Raw genomic sequence first — 18,411 nt, forward strand, 5'->3', positions numbered from 1 at the left:
AGCACGACAGGTGATATCATTAATGAGAGGGCCCGTTGTCCTGTTATCCAGACCATTTATAGTTTCACAATCTCGTCTAATCATACTCTCTTCTAGGTCCCTCCAAGCAAGGGAGCGAAATTTGAGGTTGCAAGATGTGCCTTCATTCGCCAACCTGTCCACGAAGTTGTTTGCATTTCTTCTTACTCCTTGGAAGTGGAGCCCATTTTCCTTGTCGATATGTCCTTTGATTCTTTGAAGGATTTTGTTGAGCTGCCAGTTATCTGAAACTCTGATGACCGTCGTTCCCTGCTGTAGCTTTCAGCAAACTTGAGTGGTGAGCATGGAGTCTCCTTCCATGATCAACGGCCAAAACCTTTGAGCTTTAGCAATTTCCATACCATGCTCCAGAACATGTAGCTCGACTGCATTATTGGTGGAATTACCTAAATTACCAGTGTAAACCCAAATTATCTTTCCCTGAGAGTTCCTAAAAGCACCTCCGAAACCAACAGCCCCCAGGTTACCCTTGGCTACCCCATCATAGTTCAGCTTTAGGATTTCTTTGTCTGGAGGAGTCCATTGACATGGAGCATACTGTTTGTCTGTAACAGTTGATATGTTACTTTTATAGGGGGAATTCAGATCGAGGAGGATGAGAATTCGCTGATCAACTTGACTAGGAGTATCATTGGAAATTTGGATATTAGAAGTGGATATCGTTTCTTTGATCATATGCTTAATGAAGGTCGTGATGTTCTCTTCCGGCCTGTGTTTGCCCTTGAAAATTATAGTGTTTCTTTCTTTCCAAAGAGCCCAACGAATTATGTCTGGGATTAAATTATAGGCTACGTCAACCATTAGGTTGGAGGAGAAATAAGTTCTCCAATTCTCGATTGTGTTGAGGATGGAGGAATTTTCCCTATCCGAAACTTTGAAAACCATTTCCGCCCACTCCTAGAGGTTGTTTGAGTAAACACATTCATTTAGAAGGTGGTTTGTTGTTTCTTCACTTTTTTCACAAAGAGTGCATCTTGAGGGTCCGTTGAAACTTTTTTCCTTAAATTGTCCTAGTTAATATCTTCTTCTGCAGTGTTAGCCACATAAAGAGGGCACTTTTGGGCCACTGCTTTCTTCCCACAAATTTTTCCACTTTTGCACTGGTTGAATTTGATCATGGTTTGCCATATAACTATGTGTTTCCTTAAGGTTTAAGTGGCCTACTGCATTTCCCCCTCATCTGATCTGGTATTCCCCTTTGTCATATTGTATTTGTCTTTCTTGTATTGCTCTGGTGAATGCTCTCTAGTCAAAATCATTGGGCAAAGGTTCCCAGTCTCTATCGTCCAACCATTCTCTCCATTTATCCTTGCCATTGTGAGGCTTCCAGTAATGAGCTACTCTGTTTTTTCCTCTATCTTTCATTGTGTTGCGTAGATGGCTAAACTGCTCCCTATTTAGGTCCGACATTTGCTACCATGCGTCCTCCCAAAAGAGAGCCTTTTCTCCATTTCCTATTTCCCAAAAGTTGTGATTTTGGATGACAACCTTGTTTTCCCACACTTGATTCCATATTTCCAAGCCTTTGATGTTCCCGTTGAGCCTAATGAGGTTCTCAATTGAGTGATTTGGGACATATTTTTCTTTCCAGATACTGCCCCAGGGAGAGTTTGGATTTTCCAACCAGCGCCACCAGGTTTTGGCCCCAAGGGTTTTCCCCAGGATTTTTGGGTCCCTCAAGCCCAAACCTCCGACATGTTTTGGTCTGCACATCTTCTCCCTAGCAACCGTCGCCCATTATTTTGTTTTTAGTACCCCTCCATAGAAAGTTTCTTTGGATGTTCCCGATGATATTGATGATGGACTTAGGAGCAACAAGAGCAAATAACAAGTATTAGGGTATGGCTTGCAACATAGATTTTACCAGGACCAACCTATTAGCCAAGTTAAGGACAAGGAAAGTCTAGTTAGCCAGCCTTTTTTATAGTTTGGTTATGAGGTATTCCCAGATAGAACGGACTAAGGGTTTGTCAATTAGAGGGACCCCCATGTAGTTGGAGGGGGGACTACATATTTGGAATGCCACCATTCTAGAAATGTTCCTTTGAATAACTATGGGGATATTAAAAAAGAACAGTTTGGATTTCTCTAAGTTAATGGAGGTACCTAAAGCTTCTGAAAACTCTGTTAGGATTTCTTTGAAGGAGATGGCTTCCTTTACAGTAGGAATGCCCATTAACATAGTATCATCTACGAATTGTTGATGGGTGGAGGGAGGGGCATTGACATGAAGCTTGAGGCCTGTTAGAGAGTTGTTTGAAGTTGTTGCCATGATGGATCTGCTTAGACCTTCTGCCATAATAACGAAGAGGAAAGGCGATAGGGGATCTCCCTGTCTTATGCCTCTGGAGGGGAAGAAAGGCTTTGATGGGGAGCCATTTAGAAGAATAGAGAAGAAATCCCCTAAGACCATTGCCATAATCCACTTTATGTAATCCTTATTGAAGCCAAAAGCTTCTAAAACTCCTTTCATATATTCCCAACTTATTTTGTCAAAGTCTTTTGACATATCCAGCTGCATCATCATGCTCGAATTTTTTTTAACTTTTAGAGAGTGTATCAGTTCATGGGAGAGGATTATGTTGTCTAAGATTTGTTTTCCTTCCACATAACCCAACTGATTTGGGGAGATTAGGAGAGGCAGGACAATTTTTATCCTATTGGCTAGGACCTTTGATATAATTTTGTAGATTACATTGCAAAGGGAAATTGGTCTAAACCTTTCCAGGGACTCAACCCTCCTCCTTGGGAATGAGAGTAAGGAAAGTTGCATTTAGGGCTCTTAGAACAGATTTGTGGACTCTGGATTCCTCCACTAGAGCATGAACCTCCTCTTTTATTAGGGGCCAACAGGCTTTGAAGAAGTCAGTTGTGAAGCCATCTAGTCCCAGAGCTTTTCCATTTGGCATAGACAAAACTGCTTCTTCTACCTCTTGCATCGTTACTTTCCTCAAGAGAATTTTGTTGTGGTCCTGGTTGAGGATGACCGGTATGTTGTTGGTGATTTCTTTTATTGCTCTGGCCCTATCCATCCTAGGTTCTTCAAGAAGATTGTTGAAGTAAACATTTAATTCATTTGCAATGTCCTCATGATTATGGATCATGTTCTCCTTTGTAGTTTTTAGGCCCATAATTCTGTTATGTCTTCTGTGTTGTATCATTGAGCGGTGAAAGAAGGAAGAATTTCGTTCTCCACATTTAAGCCAATTGATATGAGATTTTTGTTGCCATAATTTTTCCTCTTGAGAAACTCTTTCTTCCCAGTTCTTTTGGAGACTTAGCTCTTCTTGCTTCATTTGATCAGTGATTCCACTGCTGATGATTTTTGTTGGAGCATTTCCATTCTTTGTTTCAGATCTTTTTTGTCAGTAAAAATGTTACCAAAGATCTCTTTGTTCCAAGTTTGATTTTTTTTTTTATGAGTTTCAATCTCTGTTGGAATTGATACATTTTGTTTCCTGATTGTGGCATTGGGATTCTCCACCATTCTTTCATATTTTCCATGAATTTTGGGTGCTCAAGCTAGAATGATTCGAATTTGAAAGGCATGTTTTTCGGTCCTGTGGATATTTGAACTTTCAAGGAGATAGGCCAATGGTTTGAACCTGTTTGGGGGAGGATTTAGGCCTCCGTTTCCCAGGAGGTCATGTAAGTAGCTTCAGAGAGAAGGAAGCGATCAAGTCTAGATGCTATTTGATGGTCTCCCCCTCTTCTATTGTTCCAGGTGAAGATACCATTATTTGTGGGGATGTCTATCAGACTTAGCCCATCTATTGTTGATTGGAAGGCTTCTGAATCTTTTTCTAGTTTACAGATCCCTCCTTTTTTCCCAAGGTTTAAAACCATGTTGAAATCTCTTGCTATAATTTTGAAATATTGAGGAATGTTTTCCAGGATTTTGTCGACATTTTGAAGCATTTGGATTCTTTCTACAACCATGTGAGGAGAGTAGATGTTCATGACACGTATACTTTCGTTGGTTCCAATGATTTTAACAACCGTAGTAATGGAGTGTCTAGTTGCTATAGAGGAAGATAGCTCGTACAGTGAGATTTTCCAAAGAGTCATGAGTCCTCCAGCAAAACCGATTGCTGAGTTTGCTATGTAGCTGTAATTTTTGAAGCAGTTATTTTGGAGGATGTTGAGGTTCTCCATGTCAAGTTTAGTTTCTTGAATGAGTACCATATCAGGTTTGTCTGTGATGAGTCTATTTTTTAAGACTATTTTCTTTCCAGGACCATTGAGGCCTCTTATGTTCCATGAAATGCAATTCATTGATAATGATGAGGGGTAAGGGTTAGAGCTTTTACCTTTCCTTCATTGAGGAGTCTTGCGCCAAGTTCCTGAAGGAGTTGTCTCATTGTTTTTCTTCCTCTTTTTATGCTGGGTCCTTTTGGGTTGTATCTCTCTATTGTCATATTCGCCAATATGCCCTTGTTTGCTTGATCCTATGGTTGTTTTTGAAGTATACTCTGTTTTAGTTCTTCCTGTAGGAGGTATGCTCCTTCTATTCTCTGTATTTGCTCTTCTGGTATTGCTGCCAAACCATTTTTCTGCCATTCTTCAACTATGGATATGAGGTTGACTCCTTCTAGGGCTTCCTCTATTGCATTATCTTCCGGGGTGGTTTCCATCGTTGTTGGTTCCATATCAATGTCTTCTTGTGTGTAATCCTCTTTTATTTGAATATGCTCTGAGTGCTTCTCCCCTTGTTCCTGATTTTCTGAGTTTTGGATTTTTCCACTAGTTTCTTCTTCGTTCTTGTTGTTTGAGAGAGGGTCTTCTTGTATTTTCTGTAGTGCTTCATATTTGTTTGGGATAATTACTTGATATTGGTCTTGTTTCCCCTGTGCCTTCTTGTTATGCTTGTTTCTTGGTCCAACTTTTATGAAACCTTACTCATATTTTTTCCTTTGAGCTTGCTCGTTGCTTTGTGGAGCCTTATTTTGGGGACAATCTCAGAATAGATGTCCATGTTCGTGGAATTTCCTACATCTGAATGGTATATGCTCGTAGTCGATGCTTTGGAGCCAAACCTCATCTCTGAATACAAGCTTTATTGCCTCAGGTAGGGCTCCTAAGACATCTATGTATACACATATTCTTGCGTAGGAAACATAGTGGCCATTTTTAGTGCCTTCTGACATTTTTATATATTCTCCTAGTTCATCTCCTATGCCTTTAAGAATTGATGGTGCCTAGTAATCCATAGGAAGTGAGTATAGCCTAACCCAGACCAGGACTCTTGTGAAATCTTCTTTTTCTGGGGTAAAATTTTCCTTCCAGAATCTCATGTAGAGCCTAGCCGAGTTGAAAAAATAGGGGCCTCCTTCAAAAATTTTGTCTCTATCTTCTAGGAGGTTGAAGATGACTGTGAAGAATCCTTTTGACCCCAGTTGCAGCCTGATCTCTCTTTTTAGTTTCGATTTTGTTTGTGAGGAAGGACAACCAAGACCTCCTAAGTTAGGAGCCTCTTCTCTTGCTTTCTACACCTCACAAACTGCTGCTCTTTAGTTTCTCTTCTTGAGGACAATACTGTGGGGAAGGACAACCAAGACCTCCTAAGTTAAGAGCCTCTTCCTTTGCTCACTGCATCTTGAATCATAGACTTTTCAGTTTCTTTAAACTTAAAATTTATTTGTAATTTGCATTTCCCTTAACCTTTTATCCTTGCCTTCTGAAAGTGACTTTACCTGAAATCCATATACTTTGGACGTGCTTCCAATTCTACAAACCTGGATTGACAAGTAAAACACATGCGTTAGTTTACTTAGTAAATTAACTTGACATTTTTGGCACCGTTGCTAGGGAAGCACATTCAAATTTAATCAAAATAGGGAGCTTTAAACATAAACAAAAAGAAAAATTTGTAGTTAGGATTTTCCCATTATGATTCTATATGACTAGAAAAAGAGACGAAAATCATAGATACATAAAACAAGACCCACCAACTATTAAACCATTGGTAGAAGAAGGACTACCTACATTCAAATTAATTACACCAATTGCTGGAAAACCAACTTTGGAAGAGTTAGAGGAAAAACAACATTCAGGACAAAGGTTAATGCTTGTTGAAAGACAAACTTTGTTAGCTTATGAAGTGAAGAGAAAACAAAAACAAACAGGAACATCTTCCATAGGAAAACAAAGAGAGACAAGAAAACCAATTGATCAACCTATTCTTGAACAGTTAGATCAACCTATCCTTGAACAACTAGATCAACCTATCTCTGAACAAACAAAACAAGTTGAAAATACACAATCTCAATTTGTTACTGAAACATTTAAAACTGCTGAAAAAGATATGGCAGAAGAAGGGCAAGGATCTAATATCCCAATACTAACTCCAGAACAAAGGTTACAATATGAAAAACAACAAAAGAATGGCAAAGAAAAAGAGAGGAAGATATGAGAAGAGAAGCAGAAAGAAAAAGAGAGGAAGATATGAGAAGCGTAGAAAAAAGAAAAAGAGAGGAAGATGCCAAAAGAGAATAGGATCATAAGAGAAGACAAGATGCATAAACAAATAATGATGAAAAAGCTACTTTTGGATTCCCAATTTTAGATATTAGAACAATTCTTGGAGAATAGGTAAAAATGAAGAATATTTCACCTTCAGTTTGACCAAATTTCTATGGAATGCCTTCTAAATATCCTGATTCATTAATGTTTGAATTTGATATCTTATGTCATAATTATGGTTATATTGATGATACACATAATCTTCGTCTTTTTCCTACTACTCTTAAAGTAGATGCATTAAAATGGTTTATGGGATGAGGAGAACACACTATTACTTCTTGGGAAGACATGAGGAATTTATTTCTTATGAAGTATCAACCCTATTATAGGCCTAGAGATTCAAAGGAAAATATTTTTAGGATGTCTCAACAAGAAGATGAGAGTTTGGAAGAATACTTAGAATGATTTCTTTACAACTTACAAAAATCCAAACAACATTCTTTAAATCCTAATACCATTCGAACAATTTTTCTCAAAGGAATACGAGATGAGTATCTTGATATTCTCAATGTGATGGGTAAAGGAGATATTTCATACTTACCATTCGATGAAATTGTTGAATTATGTCAGAAGTATTCTAGAGGTAGAGCCAAAACAGGAAAAATAGATATAACTTCAAGAGCTTCTAAATCAGCAACAAGAGGAGTAACAAGAGCAAAAATAGGGAGTTTGTTAGAAAAATTTAAAACTGATCTTTTGAGCACCTTAGGAACACAGGTTGATGTATTAAAAGCAAAGAAGAAACAAGAAGAAGAAGAAAAAATACTATTAATATTTTGTCTTAAGTGTAGGAAGAAGCATCCTTTATGAGAATGTCCTTTGGATAATATACATATTTGTGGACTTTGTACAAAAAATCATGTCACAAATAATTGTCCAACATTAAAATAGTTGCAAGCAGACCAACGAGAAGAAACTCAAGAATTTTATTATATGGCACCAAGAAGAGCTTGGCAACCACATTTTGCAGGTACATCTCAACAGTTTCCTCAACAAATTCCCCAGAATTTTCAGTATCAAAATTCATGGAATACTCCTATGCCATGGCAAACTTGACTTCCTCAAACTCAAAACCAAGGTTGGAGAGGATATGCCTAACCATCTCAACCATTCTATCCATATCAAGTATATCCTCAACAATTATATCAACAACCTTATCCTCAACAACCATACCCTCAACAACCAATTCCATTTCCACAGCAAAATCCTACACCCTTACTAACTCAACCACAGCAGCTTCAACTGCCATCTAACCAACCACCACCCAAACTGACTCAATTACTAGCTCAGCCAGTAGCAAATCCAAGTAATAGAGTGGAAAGGGCAGCATATATGATCAGGAGCTCAGTACCAAGTGTCGTAAAATGGTCGAAAATGAAAGTTCTCAGAACTGATTGGAACCTAAATGACCGAATAGAGCTCGTCTTTCTGATTCCAGCACCACAAACGGTTCGAAAAACGGTCGCCGTATGAGAAAGTTATGCCAAAAACAAAATCGCCCAATAACCCTTAGTTTTTGAATTTTAAAAAAAAATTAAAAAAAGAATATTCCACGGAATATTCCTTTTGGGCAGCCAATCACAGGCTGCCACGTGGCCCATGATGACGTCAGCAAGTGTGTTGGGTGCGTTTAAAATTTTTGTTGGCAGCAAAGAGGTTTGAACACGCGACCTCATTACCACAAACTCTATGCCTTACCAACGCACCACATGGGTTGGACGTGTTACAATGGCCAGAGCAATTTGATTTGAACTTTAAATTCAGTTGGGCAGGGCCTTAAGGGGGCCAGCCCCCGCATTTCATGTGACCCTTGGCCCATAACCGTGGGCTCAACCCCCTTAACCGCCGGGCACGAAATCCGATGCAAACTGCCAGCCGAAATTTTTGGTCACATGTATTTATTATAACTGCAGTTAAGTTGGCGGAGATTCTGGCAGGAGCGCCAAAATTGGCGGGCCCGCCATATTTGGCGGGCCTATCTGGACTTAACTAAAGTTAGCTGGAGTTTTTCTAGGGGCAGACTGGAGAAACTTTAATGGGACATAACTTTGGCTAGGAAAGGCAGTTTTGGACGATTTTTTTTTTTGATTTTGGGTCTCTTCGACCTTCTGAAGCCATTGGCATAGGTTTCACAGCCATCTGAGGTCATTTGCATAGGTTTTTGCTTCGTGGAAGTTCCAGGAGCCACTAGGGCCAAATCAGTTTGGGAGCTGCATTGGGAATTGTGCAGCCAGTGAATGTGGAACGAAGGTCATTCCTAAAGGTTTTTAGCATTCTGAATCCATTTCTACAGCTCATTTTGCCTTTTGAGTCATTCTTCTCACTGTTTAGCTTCAGGGAAGCTTTCAGGGCCACTAGGGCCATTTCAGTGTTGGAGCTGTTTGGGGGCTATGTTCATCCATTTTTGGTGATTCAAAAGCCTATGTTTGCTATTTTCGACCTTCTGAGTCTAATGGAAGAGGTTTCAGAACCAATTGAGGTCATCTTTACCTCGAAATTCTCCACGCAAGTTTAAAGGGCCACTAGGGCCAATTGGGGAAAGTACTGTATAAGGTACAAATTTCACTATTTAGTGTTTGGGAAAGAGCATGTTTAGTTAATTCCTATCTTCTGATTCTGTATTTACAGTCAGATCTGTCCTTTGAGACACTCATATTCTTGTATTAGCCTTTGTAGCATTTTTAATACAAGAGGACAAGCCTAGTTGGAGAGGCTTGGTCCAGCAGATGTAGCCCAGAAGGGGTGAACTGCTTTATCATTTTGATGTCTTTATTTGCTGAAGATGATATGCTAAACAAAACTGATATAAAGTATTAAACAACAAATATACATAACTTGCATACACACATAATCACCTATTCAGCTGCAGAAAGTTATTTGTCTTATTCCGCAAGACATCAAATTTCAAGTATGTGTATGTCAAAGACTTCTAAGTGTTTACTTTGTTATTTCTTTAGGCAGAGCCTATAGAGGGCCAGGTAGCCTCTGGAACTCATCCTCTCTTTAGAGGTGACATGTCCAGTGAATGCCCCTACAGTCTATCTCTGTATAAGAAATAATAAGTTCTCACATTTTTAGAGGTCACTTGGAGTGTATAGCTCACAGTTGAAATTATTGGAAATGGATACCTTGCACCCTTAAACAAGTACATTCCATTTTCAGATCAGATGGTATCAGAGCACTAGGTTTGCTTGACTGACATCACTAGCTTGATTATGTAGCTTGAAAGGTGTCTTAAGCAGTGTTGAAGATTGACTGCTTTATTATTCTGCAAACTATTTGTTGTTTGAGTTTGCTGAAGCTCTTTTGTTCATTTTTATAATGACAACTTCCATAAAAGAGTTCTCAAAATCGTCCTCCTTCACAAGATTTTTTGATGAAGGCTTGAAGCAAGAATTTTTCATCATGATGAATATGGTGAGAGAAATGTATGAGGATGAGAGGCAGAGCTCTAGACTTCAAGAGCAGTTGAATTCCATGAGGGAAGAGAAGCAGTTGCTTTCTGACCAATTGCAGGAAATGGAAGGCCAACTTCATATTGCAAACATGAAGCTGGAAAGGATACATGAGTTGGAGACACAACTCCTTGTTGCCAAAGAAGCCTTAGCCAAGTATCAGCTTGAAGAAGAGGTAAACAATTCTAGTTTGTCTTCAAATTCTTATAAGAATGTTGATGTTGGTTCTTTTGAGAAACATACCAAAGGCATAGGGTCCAAGTTGATGTCCAAAATGGGATATGAAGGAAAAGTATTGGGCAAACATGCACAGGGTATAGTTGAGCCAATAATGGTTGAGGTAAGGCCTAAGAATTTAGGTCTTGGCTATGGACAATCTTATGGAGAAAGTTCCAAAGCAGCCATGAAGGCAATTGAAACAGTTCCTAGAAGGAGTTTCATTTCAGGTTCTCTATCTCAAGGTTGTATCCTTGAGGAATGCAATAGTTTGAAACATGCGTTGCAGGAAGAAGGTGTGCATAAGCATGCACTTGAACAAGGAAGTGGTGAAAGCTCTAAAACCATTGAAGGGATTGATGGTGTTCCAAAAGGAGCTTCTTCTTCGTTTGATTCACCTCCTCATGAAGGTAATGAAGGTGAAAGGGAAAGGTATAAATCTGATTTCAATCATATTTCCTTTGATCATGTAAAGCATGGAAAATTTCCACACAAGCATTGGAAAAGAATTGCATGTTCTTTTTGTGGTTTGGTTAACCATAGTGTTTCTAGATGTTGGAAAAGAATGGCAACATACAGGAAACTTTTGAAGGAAAGGAGGCAAGAAGCCAAAGTTCCATTGAACAATGCAAATCATGCTGTCAAGAAGATGAACATGTGTTGCACTTATTGCCATAAGCATGAACATACTGCTGAAAGGTGTTGGACTCTGAATCCAACAATGCTTCCACGAAAGTTGAAGAAATTGGAGGAAGAGTATGGCAAGAACGGGAAGGAAGTTTCCATCATTGATATGTGTCAGGATGATACACATGTTGATATTGATGTGCAGTTAAAGGAAGCGCCTCTGAAATGGATTGGTAAGAAATGGTTAGAATTCTTATCCAATTAAAGTTGCATGTCTTTTGATTGAATGCATTTCTTTGTTAAGGGAATGCAAGTTGCAGGATGGAAAAACTGAGTATGAGACTCACTCTATTGCAGCGAAAGTTATATTCATTTAAGTTTTGAAAGTACATGTACATGTGATCGAGGATCTTGTACTTATGATTGTACTTAAGAGAAAGTTGAAGGATAAACTGCATGCATGAGAATGATATGCATGAGCACATGGATCATGATGATTTCCTTGTATTTTAAACATGTATGTGTGATTAACTTGAAGGGTTGATTACTTTGTTTTTAACCATGCATGTAATTTAATATTGACTTGGAAAAATTTAATTTGATCTCCAAGATTGTAAAGAGGAGAAATGATGAGGTGTTTCATCTTTGTAAAAGCCTTAGGCAACTCTTCTTTAGGAGCAGAGGTGCCATGGATGGGCATCATGACAGTTGGAAAGCCCATATGTTCAGGGGAATATTTCAGCTCATATATCAGCAAGTTTCATTGCTGGTTCCTGCAAATTTTTAGTTTGTCTGCTGAAAGAGCTTGGTCGGAATTCGACGAGTACTTGGCTTATGAAGCGAAAAGTTGCCATGACAACAGTTGGCAAAGCAGGACATTTTGGCATCAGTATGCTCTTTTGGCTGAATGGAAGAGGATATTTCTGTTCCTCAAGTGCTGTACAATTCAGTTCAAAGATTCAGTAAGCTTTTGGGGACCGAAAGCCTTCTCATTTGGGAGGTGTGATCAGGAGCTCAGTACCAAGTGTCGTAAAATGGTCAAAAATGAAAGTGCTCAGAACTAATTGGAACCTAAACGATCGGATAGAGCTCGTATTCCTAATTCCGGCCCCACAAACGGTTCGAAAAACGGTCACCGTATGAGAAAGTTATGCCAAAAACAAAATCGCCCAATAACCCTTAGTTTTTGAATTTAAAAAAAAAAAATTAAAAAAGAATATTCCACGGAATATTCCGGGGAATATTCCTTTTGGGCAGCCAATCACAGGCTGCCACGTGGCAGGCCCGGAGGCCGCCACGTGGCCCATGATGACGTCAGCAAGTGCGTTGGGTGCGTTTAAAATTTTTGTTGGCAGCAAAGAGGTTTGAACACGCGACCTCATTACCACAAACTCTATGCCTTACCAAAGCGCCACATGGGTCGAACGTGTTACAATGGCCAGAGAAATTTGATTTGAACTTTAAATTCAGTTGGGCAGGGCCTTAAGGGGGCCAGCCCCCGTATTTCATGTGACCCTCGGCCCATAACCGTGGGCTCAACCCCCTTAACCGCCAGGCATGAAATCCGATGCAAACTGCCAGCCGAAATTTTTAGTCACATGTATTTATTATAACTGCAGTTAAGTTGGCGGAGATTCTGGTAGGAGTGCCAAAATTGGCGGGCCCGCCATATTTAGCGGGCCTATCTAGACTTAACTACAGTTAGCTGGAGTTTTTCTAGGGGCAGACTGGAGAAACTTTAATTGGCCATAACTTTGGCTAGGAAAGGCAGTTTTGGACAATTTTTTTTTTTGATTTTGGGTCTCTTCGACCTTTGGAAGCCATTGGCATAGGTTTCACAACCATCTGAGGTCATTTCCAGAGGTTTTTGCTTCGTGGAAGTTCCAGGAGCCACTAGGGCCAAATCAGCTTGGGAGCTGCATTGGGAATTGTGCAGCGAGTGAATGTGGAATGAAGGTCATTCCTGAAGGTTTTCAGCATTCTGAATCCATTTCTACAGCTCGTTTTTCCTTTTGAGGCATTCTTCTCACTGTTTAGCTTCAGGGAAGCTTTCAGGGCCACTAGGGCCATTTCAGTGTTGGAGCTATTTGGGGGCTATGTTCATCCATTTTTGGTGATTCAAAAGCCTATGTCTGCTATTTTCGACCTTCTGAGTCTAATGGCAGAGGTTTCAGAACCAATTGAGGTCATCTTCACCTCGAAATTCTCCATGCAAGTTTAAAGGGCCACTAGGGCCAATTGGGGAAAGTACTGTATAAGGTACAAATTTCACTATTTAGTGTTTGGGAAAGAGCATGTTTAGCTAATTCCTATCTTCTGATTCTGTATTTACAGTCAGATCTATCCTTTGAGACACTCATATTCTTGTATTAGCCTTTGTAGCATTTTTAATACAAGAGGACAAGCCTAGTTGGAGAGGCTTGGTCCAGCAGATGTAGCCCAGAAGGGGTGAACTGCTTTATCATTTTGATGTCTTTATTTGATGAAGATGATATGCTAAACAAAACTGATATAAATTATTAAACAACAAATATACATAACTTGCATACACACATAATCACCTATTCAGCTGCAGAAAGTTATTTGTCTTATTCCGCAAGACATCAAATTTCAAGTATGTGTATGTCAAAGACTTCTAAGTGTTTACTTTGTTATTTCTTTAGGCAGAGCCTGTAGAGGGCCAGGTAGCCTCTGGAACTCATCCTCTCTTTAGAGGTGACATGTCCAATGAATGCCCCTACAGTCTATCTCTGTATAAGAAATAATAAGTTCTCACATTTTTAGAGGTCACTTGGAGTGTATAGCTCACAGTTGAAATTATTGGAAATGGATAGCTTGCACCCTTAAACAAGTACATTCCATTTTCAGATCAATATAATGTGGAAGAAACAACATTATTTCCTACATATTCCATTCTTATTATTCAATACGTCCACTTGAGGTCTGGAAAAGTTCTACAAAAAGATTCTCCACCAATAATAGAAGAACAAATTGAAGAAGGAGAACAATCTGAAAATCTAATCCAAAGAATCAAATTCAGAAAAGTAAAACTATTATGACTCAAACACCACCTTTCCCAGAAAGGTTAGTAGAGCAGAAAACTTCAATTTATTTTCCTAAATTTGATATATTAGATGAATTAAAGAATTCTTATGTCAAAATTCCTTTGTTGCAAGTTATCAAAGATATTTCAATCTATACAAAAACAATAAAGGAATTATGTATTAAGAAAACTGAGAGAAATAAAAGAGATCCACCCATAATCCAAGTGATTAGCAAATTAGCTAGTCTCATGTCTGCAAAAACAACAATTGAAAATTATGTTGATCCTGGGATACCTATGGTTACCATTTTAATCAATAATTTTTCAGTTCCTAGAACTTTAATTGATCTAGGAGCTGCTATAAATGTCATGACAACAATAACTATGAAGTATTTAAAATTGCCAAATATCTGACCTACTACTACAATTTTAGAACTAGCAGATAGATCTAAAGTTGTACCGTAAGGAATACTTGAGGACGTCATTGCTTCTTTGGATTCATGGGAGTACCTTGTAGACTTTCTAATCTCGCAACCAAAAAAAAATATCTAGGAAGTCATCCTTTAATTCGTGGCAGACCATGGTTAGCCACAACAGATGCCTTCATTGGATGCAAATCAGGAAGCATGATCATAGCACATGGAGATGAAAGGAAACATATTACACTCTATCCTCCTGCTCAATCTCCTTCTTTACTATCATGGCCTGATGACCAACAAGAAGAAACTCAACCTATTTTAAGCATTAATCAAGCCTTTAATTTTAGAGAAGAAGAAGAAAATGAGGATTTAATAGACCTTTTTATCTCAGAACTTGATATTTCTGAGCAACTACGAATAATGCAATATGAAACTGCAAATCATCTTTTAAATCAACGTTCTTAGGAAAATTGTACTATTCAATCATTGCAGAATTCATTTGAAATCATTTTTCCTGTCAACTCAATTACCAATTCTCAATGAAAAACCATTAAAATCAATCCTAACAATAGCAAAGGGATAAGTTTGTCTCTATGCATCTCTTTAGAAGATGCATATGGATAAGTTCATTGAAAACTTTAGCAAAACTTCTGGGCAACAAGGCTAAAATTCTGGGCAACAAGGCTGAGTTTCTGGGCATATTCTAGGAGGTTGAAATTTAGCCTAGGAAGATCAGAAAGGGAAAAAGTCGAAGGGCAGAAGATTGACTTGATAAGAGGGTTGTTTAACCAAGCTTGACCATAACATTATTGGTCAGTTTGACCTCATAGTTGATTAGCTGAATCACATGTATCTCTTGCTGAACTGAAGAATTTATTTAAGGAAAAGGTTGTTGGGATTTTCCCCCAAGTGGGTTTTCCCAGAGTAAATCTTGTGTCCTCTTTGTGCATTGTGATCTCTACTATCCTTGTGCATTTATGCTTGAATTTATGAAGTGTAATTTCTTAATGATAAACTATAATTGTTAAAAGAAGATCTACATCATTAGAAGTAATTATCAGTAATTCAAAAATTAGTTCTTGTATCTACTTCACTTGAAGAATCAACACAATCATGGAATCATCCACTAGGGAGGGTTAAACCAACACTTTACGACCTCTTAAACAATATTTTATTGGATATTGCTACTGCAAATTCACACACTTATTATCCTCATAAATTTAGGAATCATAACTCCTTGATGCACTCATCATGTAGGTGCATCTCCTCTTTATGAAATTTCCTAGCTTACAATAACTGTCGATGACTATCCTCACACCCAACAAACTCTTCCTAGCTCCTTGCATTAAACCACTCTCCTTGGAGAGTTTGGGTTAATCTATATTTGATACCATGTTAAAATTACAGAGAGAAATTAACTAAGAGAGATAAATTTACCAGCAACAGAAAAACACAAATAAACACAATGTTTATATTGGTTAACCCCAATTCAGGGAAAAATCAACTAATAAAATATTATATTAGTGTCTCTTGGCCAAACCTGACTAAATTGGACAAGTGAGCCTTCACCTTTCACATCCCTAGCACATTATAATGAAGTCTTCCCAATCCCTTTAAAAGTCTCATTACATGCAATCTACGAGCACAAAACAATGGGAAACCAAAGCCATGTGTCCAATCCACTATTGTTCACCAAATAACTTTGACTCTTTCACTGCGATAAGTTTACCTAACTAATGGCCTTATACATTAATTGTGTAACTCCTAAGTACCTCAAAGTAGAGAGGTTAGGAAATAACCCTAACATTAAGTTGTTAATAAACATCTGTTAAATATTTTTTTATAATACAATGTTCAATCCTCACACACTCTTAGATCATGTCAACACTCTTGATTGATAAATCACATTAATTTTATGTTAAAACATAAATTGTTAAAAAACACTTCTCCTACCATTACATTAAACCGTTATAATCAACTTAACAACATTTTGATAATACATTAACAATGTATAACTTTACTTTAAAAAATAAAATATAACTAAAAAATTGATATATCTTGACCCTATCCTACTTATCTTTTGTGAGCACATAAAATATCTTCTTTCATACTCACCAAGAATAAATCTTTTTAATAATTTAAAAATATAAATGTTTTCATGTAATATCTGTATTCAGGCTTTTGTGATCCATAATGAATTAAGCAAAGTCTTTTGGTAGAAATCACATAAGAGAAATTTTTGGCCGACGCATCTCGAACCAACTTGTGTGGTTCATCATCGGGACTAGATGAAGAGGCAAACCATGACAAAGGCTTAAATAGAGAGCAATGTAGAGACCAAAATTTCAAGTAATGGCTAGATTTGAACAATAGTATTTAAATTATGATATTAATTTAGTAAACCCTACTATTAAGCAACACAATCTTTTTTCTTCATTCAACAATACACAAGTATCACAAGATACAATGAGTTATTACCTACATTAAACATTTATTATTGTTAATATATTTTATTTTATTCCATATATAAAAGATTGATTCATTGAAAACTTTAGCAAAATAGCTTTACCCTTGTTCAAATTACTTGCAAAAGACATTGAGTTTCAATGGACTATAGATTGTCAAAATGCATTTGAAAAACTGAAAGAAAAATTGTCTATAGCACCCATTATCAAAGGACCAAATTGGTCATTTCCATTCCACATATCTACTGATGCATCAGATATAGCGATAGGAGCATCTCTAGGACAAAAAAAAAGAGTTTAACTATGCCATTTATTTCATTAGCAAAAATCGAACTCTGGCAGAATTAAACTATACAATATTTGAAAAAGAAATGCTAGATGTTGTGCATGCAATCAATAAATTTAGGCATTATACAACAGGCTATCAAGTGTTTATTCATACAGATCATTTAGCCATTAAATATTTAATGAACAAAACAATTACCAATGGTAGAATTACTAGATGGCTGTTACTGATGCAAGAAGTCAATCTCACTATTCTAGATCGACCAGGGAAAGGTAATCAAGTAGCAGATTTCTTGTCAAGACTTCATTCTCCTGGTGATCTTATTCCTGTTTCAGACAACTTTCCTGATGAACATCTATTTTCTATAACAAATAAAACCCCATGGTTTGCAAATGTAGCTAATTATTTATCATCTGGAATATTACCATCTCATTTCACTAGCAAGCAGAAAAGAAAAATAATCAGAGAGAGTGCTAGATATAGTTGGGTCAATGGTGACCTCTTCTATACTAGTCCTGATCTTTTGATAAGAAAATGTGTAAGAGAATATGAAATTATTTATATTCTAAAAGCATGTCATGATGAACCATGTGGTGACCATTTTGCAGATAAATGAACAACATACAAGGTGCTCAAGCTTGGCTACTACTGGCCAGCAATTTTCAAGGACTCAAAGGCCTATGTCAAAAGATGTGATAGCTGTCAAAGAACTAGAAGACCTGTAGTATTAGATGAGATGCCATTGAAACCACAAGTACTTATAGAACCATTTTAACAATGGGCTCTTGACTTTGTGTGACCTATTAACCTGCCTTCAAATGGATAGAAGTACATCTTAGTGTGTACATACTATGCTACAAAATGGGTAGAAAAAAAAGCAGTGGCACGAGCAACAGAAGAAATAGTGGTTTCATTCCTTTTTGAAGAAATCTTTGTAAGATTTGGAGTTTTAAGACAAATTGTTACAGACCAGGGATCACAGTTCACTTCTAGACTTGTCCGCGATCTTACGGAAAAATGCAAAATCAAGCATAGAAAGTCTACTCCATATCATCCTCAAGAAAATGGACAAGTGGAATCTACTAATAAGGTTCTGGAAAAAATCATGACAAAGACAGTTCAAATGAATAGAAAATATTGGTCAGACAAATTAAAAGATGTATTATGGGCATACAGAATTACATGGAGAATTACTAATGGATACAACCCATATCAACTGGTATGTGGTAAAGAAGTTCTCTTACGAATTAAATTTCAAACTCATACATTTAAACTTGCAGCAGAAATGGGGTTGGACCTGTCAGAAGCCCAACAATAAAGAATTATGAAGCTGAATGAA

The 18,411-nt window shown here is 37.6% G+C and overlaps 1 protein-coding gene across 1 annotated transcript; it reads right to left on the reverse strand.

Annotated features, from left to right (window-relative positions):
- Positions 1-300: 300 nt before the first annotated feature.
- LOC149172084 (uncharacterized) lies at positions 301-840 on the reverse strand. Its single transcript, XM_089426197.1, has one exon. It carries the CDS (start codon positions 838-840, stop codon positions 301-303), a length of 540 nt encoding a protein of 179 aa, XP_089282323.1.
- Between the last annotated feature and the right edge of the window lie 17,571 nt (positions 841-18,411).

This window comes from Pinus tabuliformis, chromosome 4_2, assembly GCF_031772625.1.
Source record: "Pinus tabuliformis cultivar Carrire ecotype Pingquan chromosome 4_2, CPIR1, whole genome shotgun sequence".
Lineage (NCBI taxonomy): Eukaryota > Viridiplantae > Streptophyta > Pinopsida > Pinales > Pinaceae > Pinus > Pinus tabuliformis.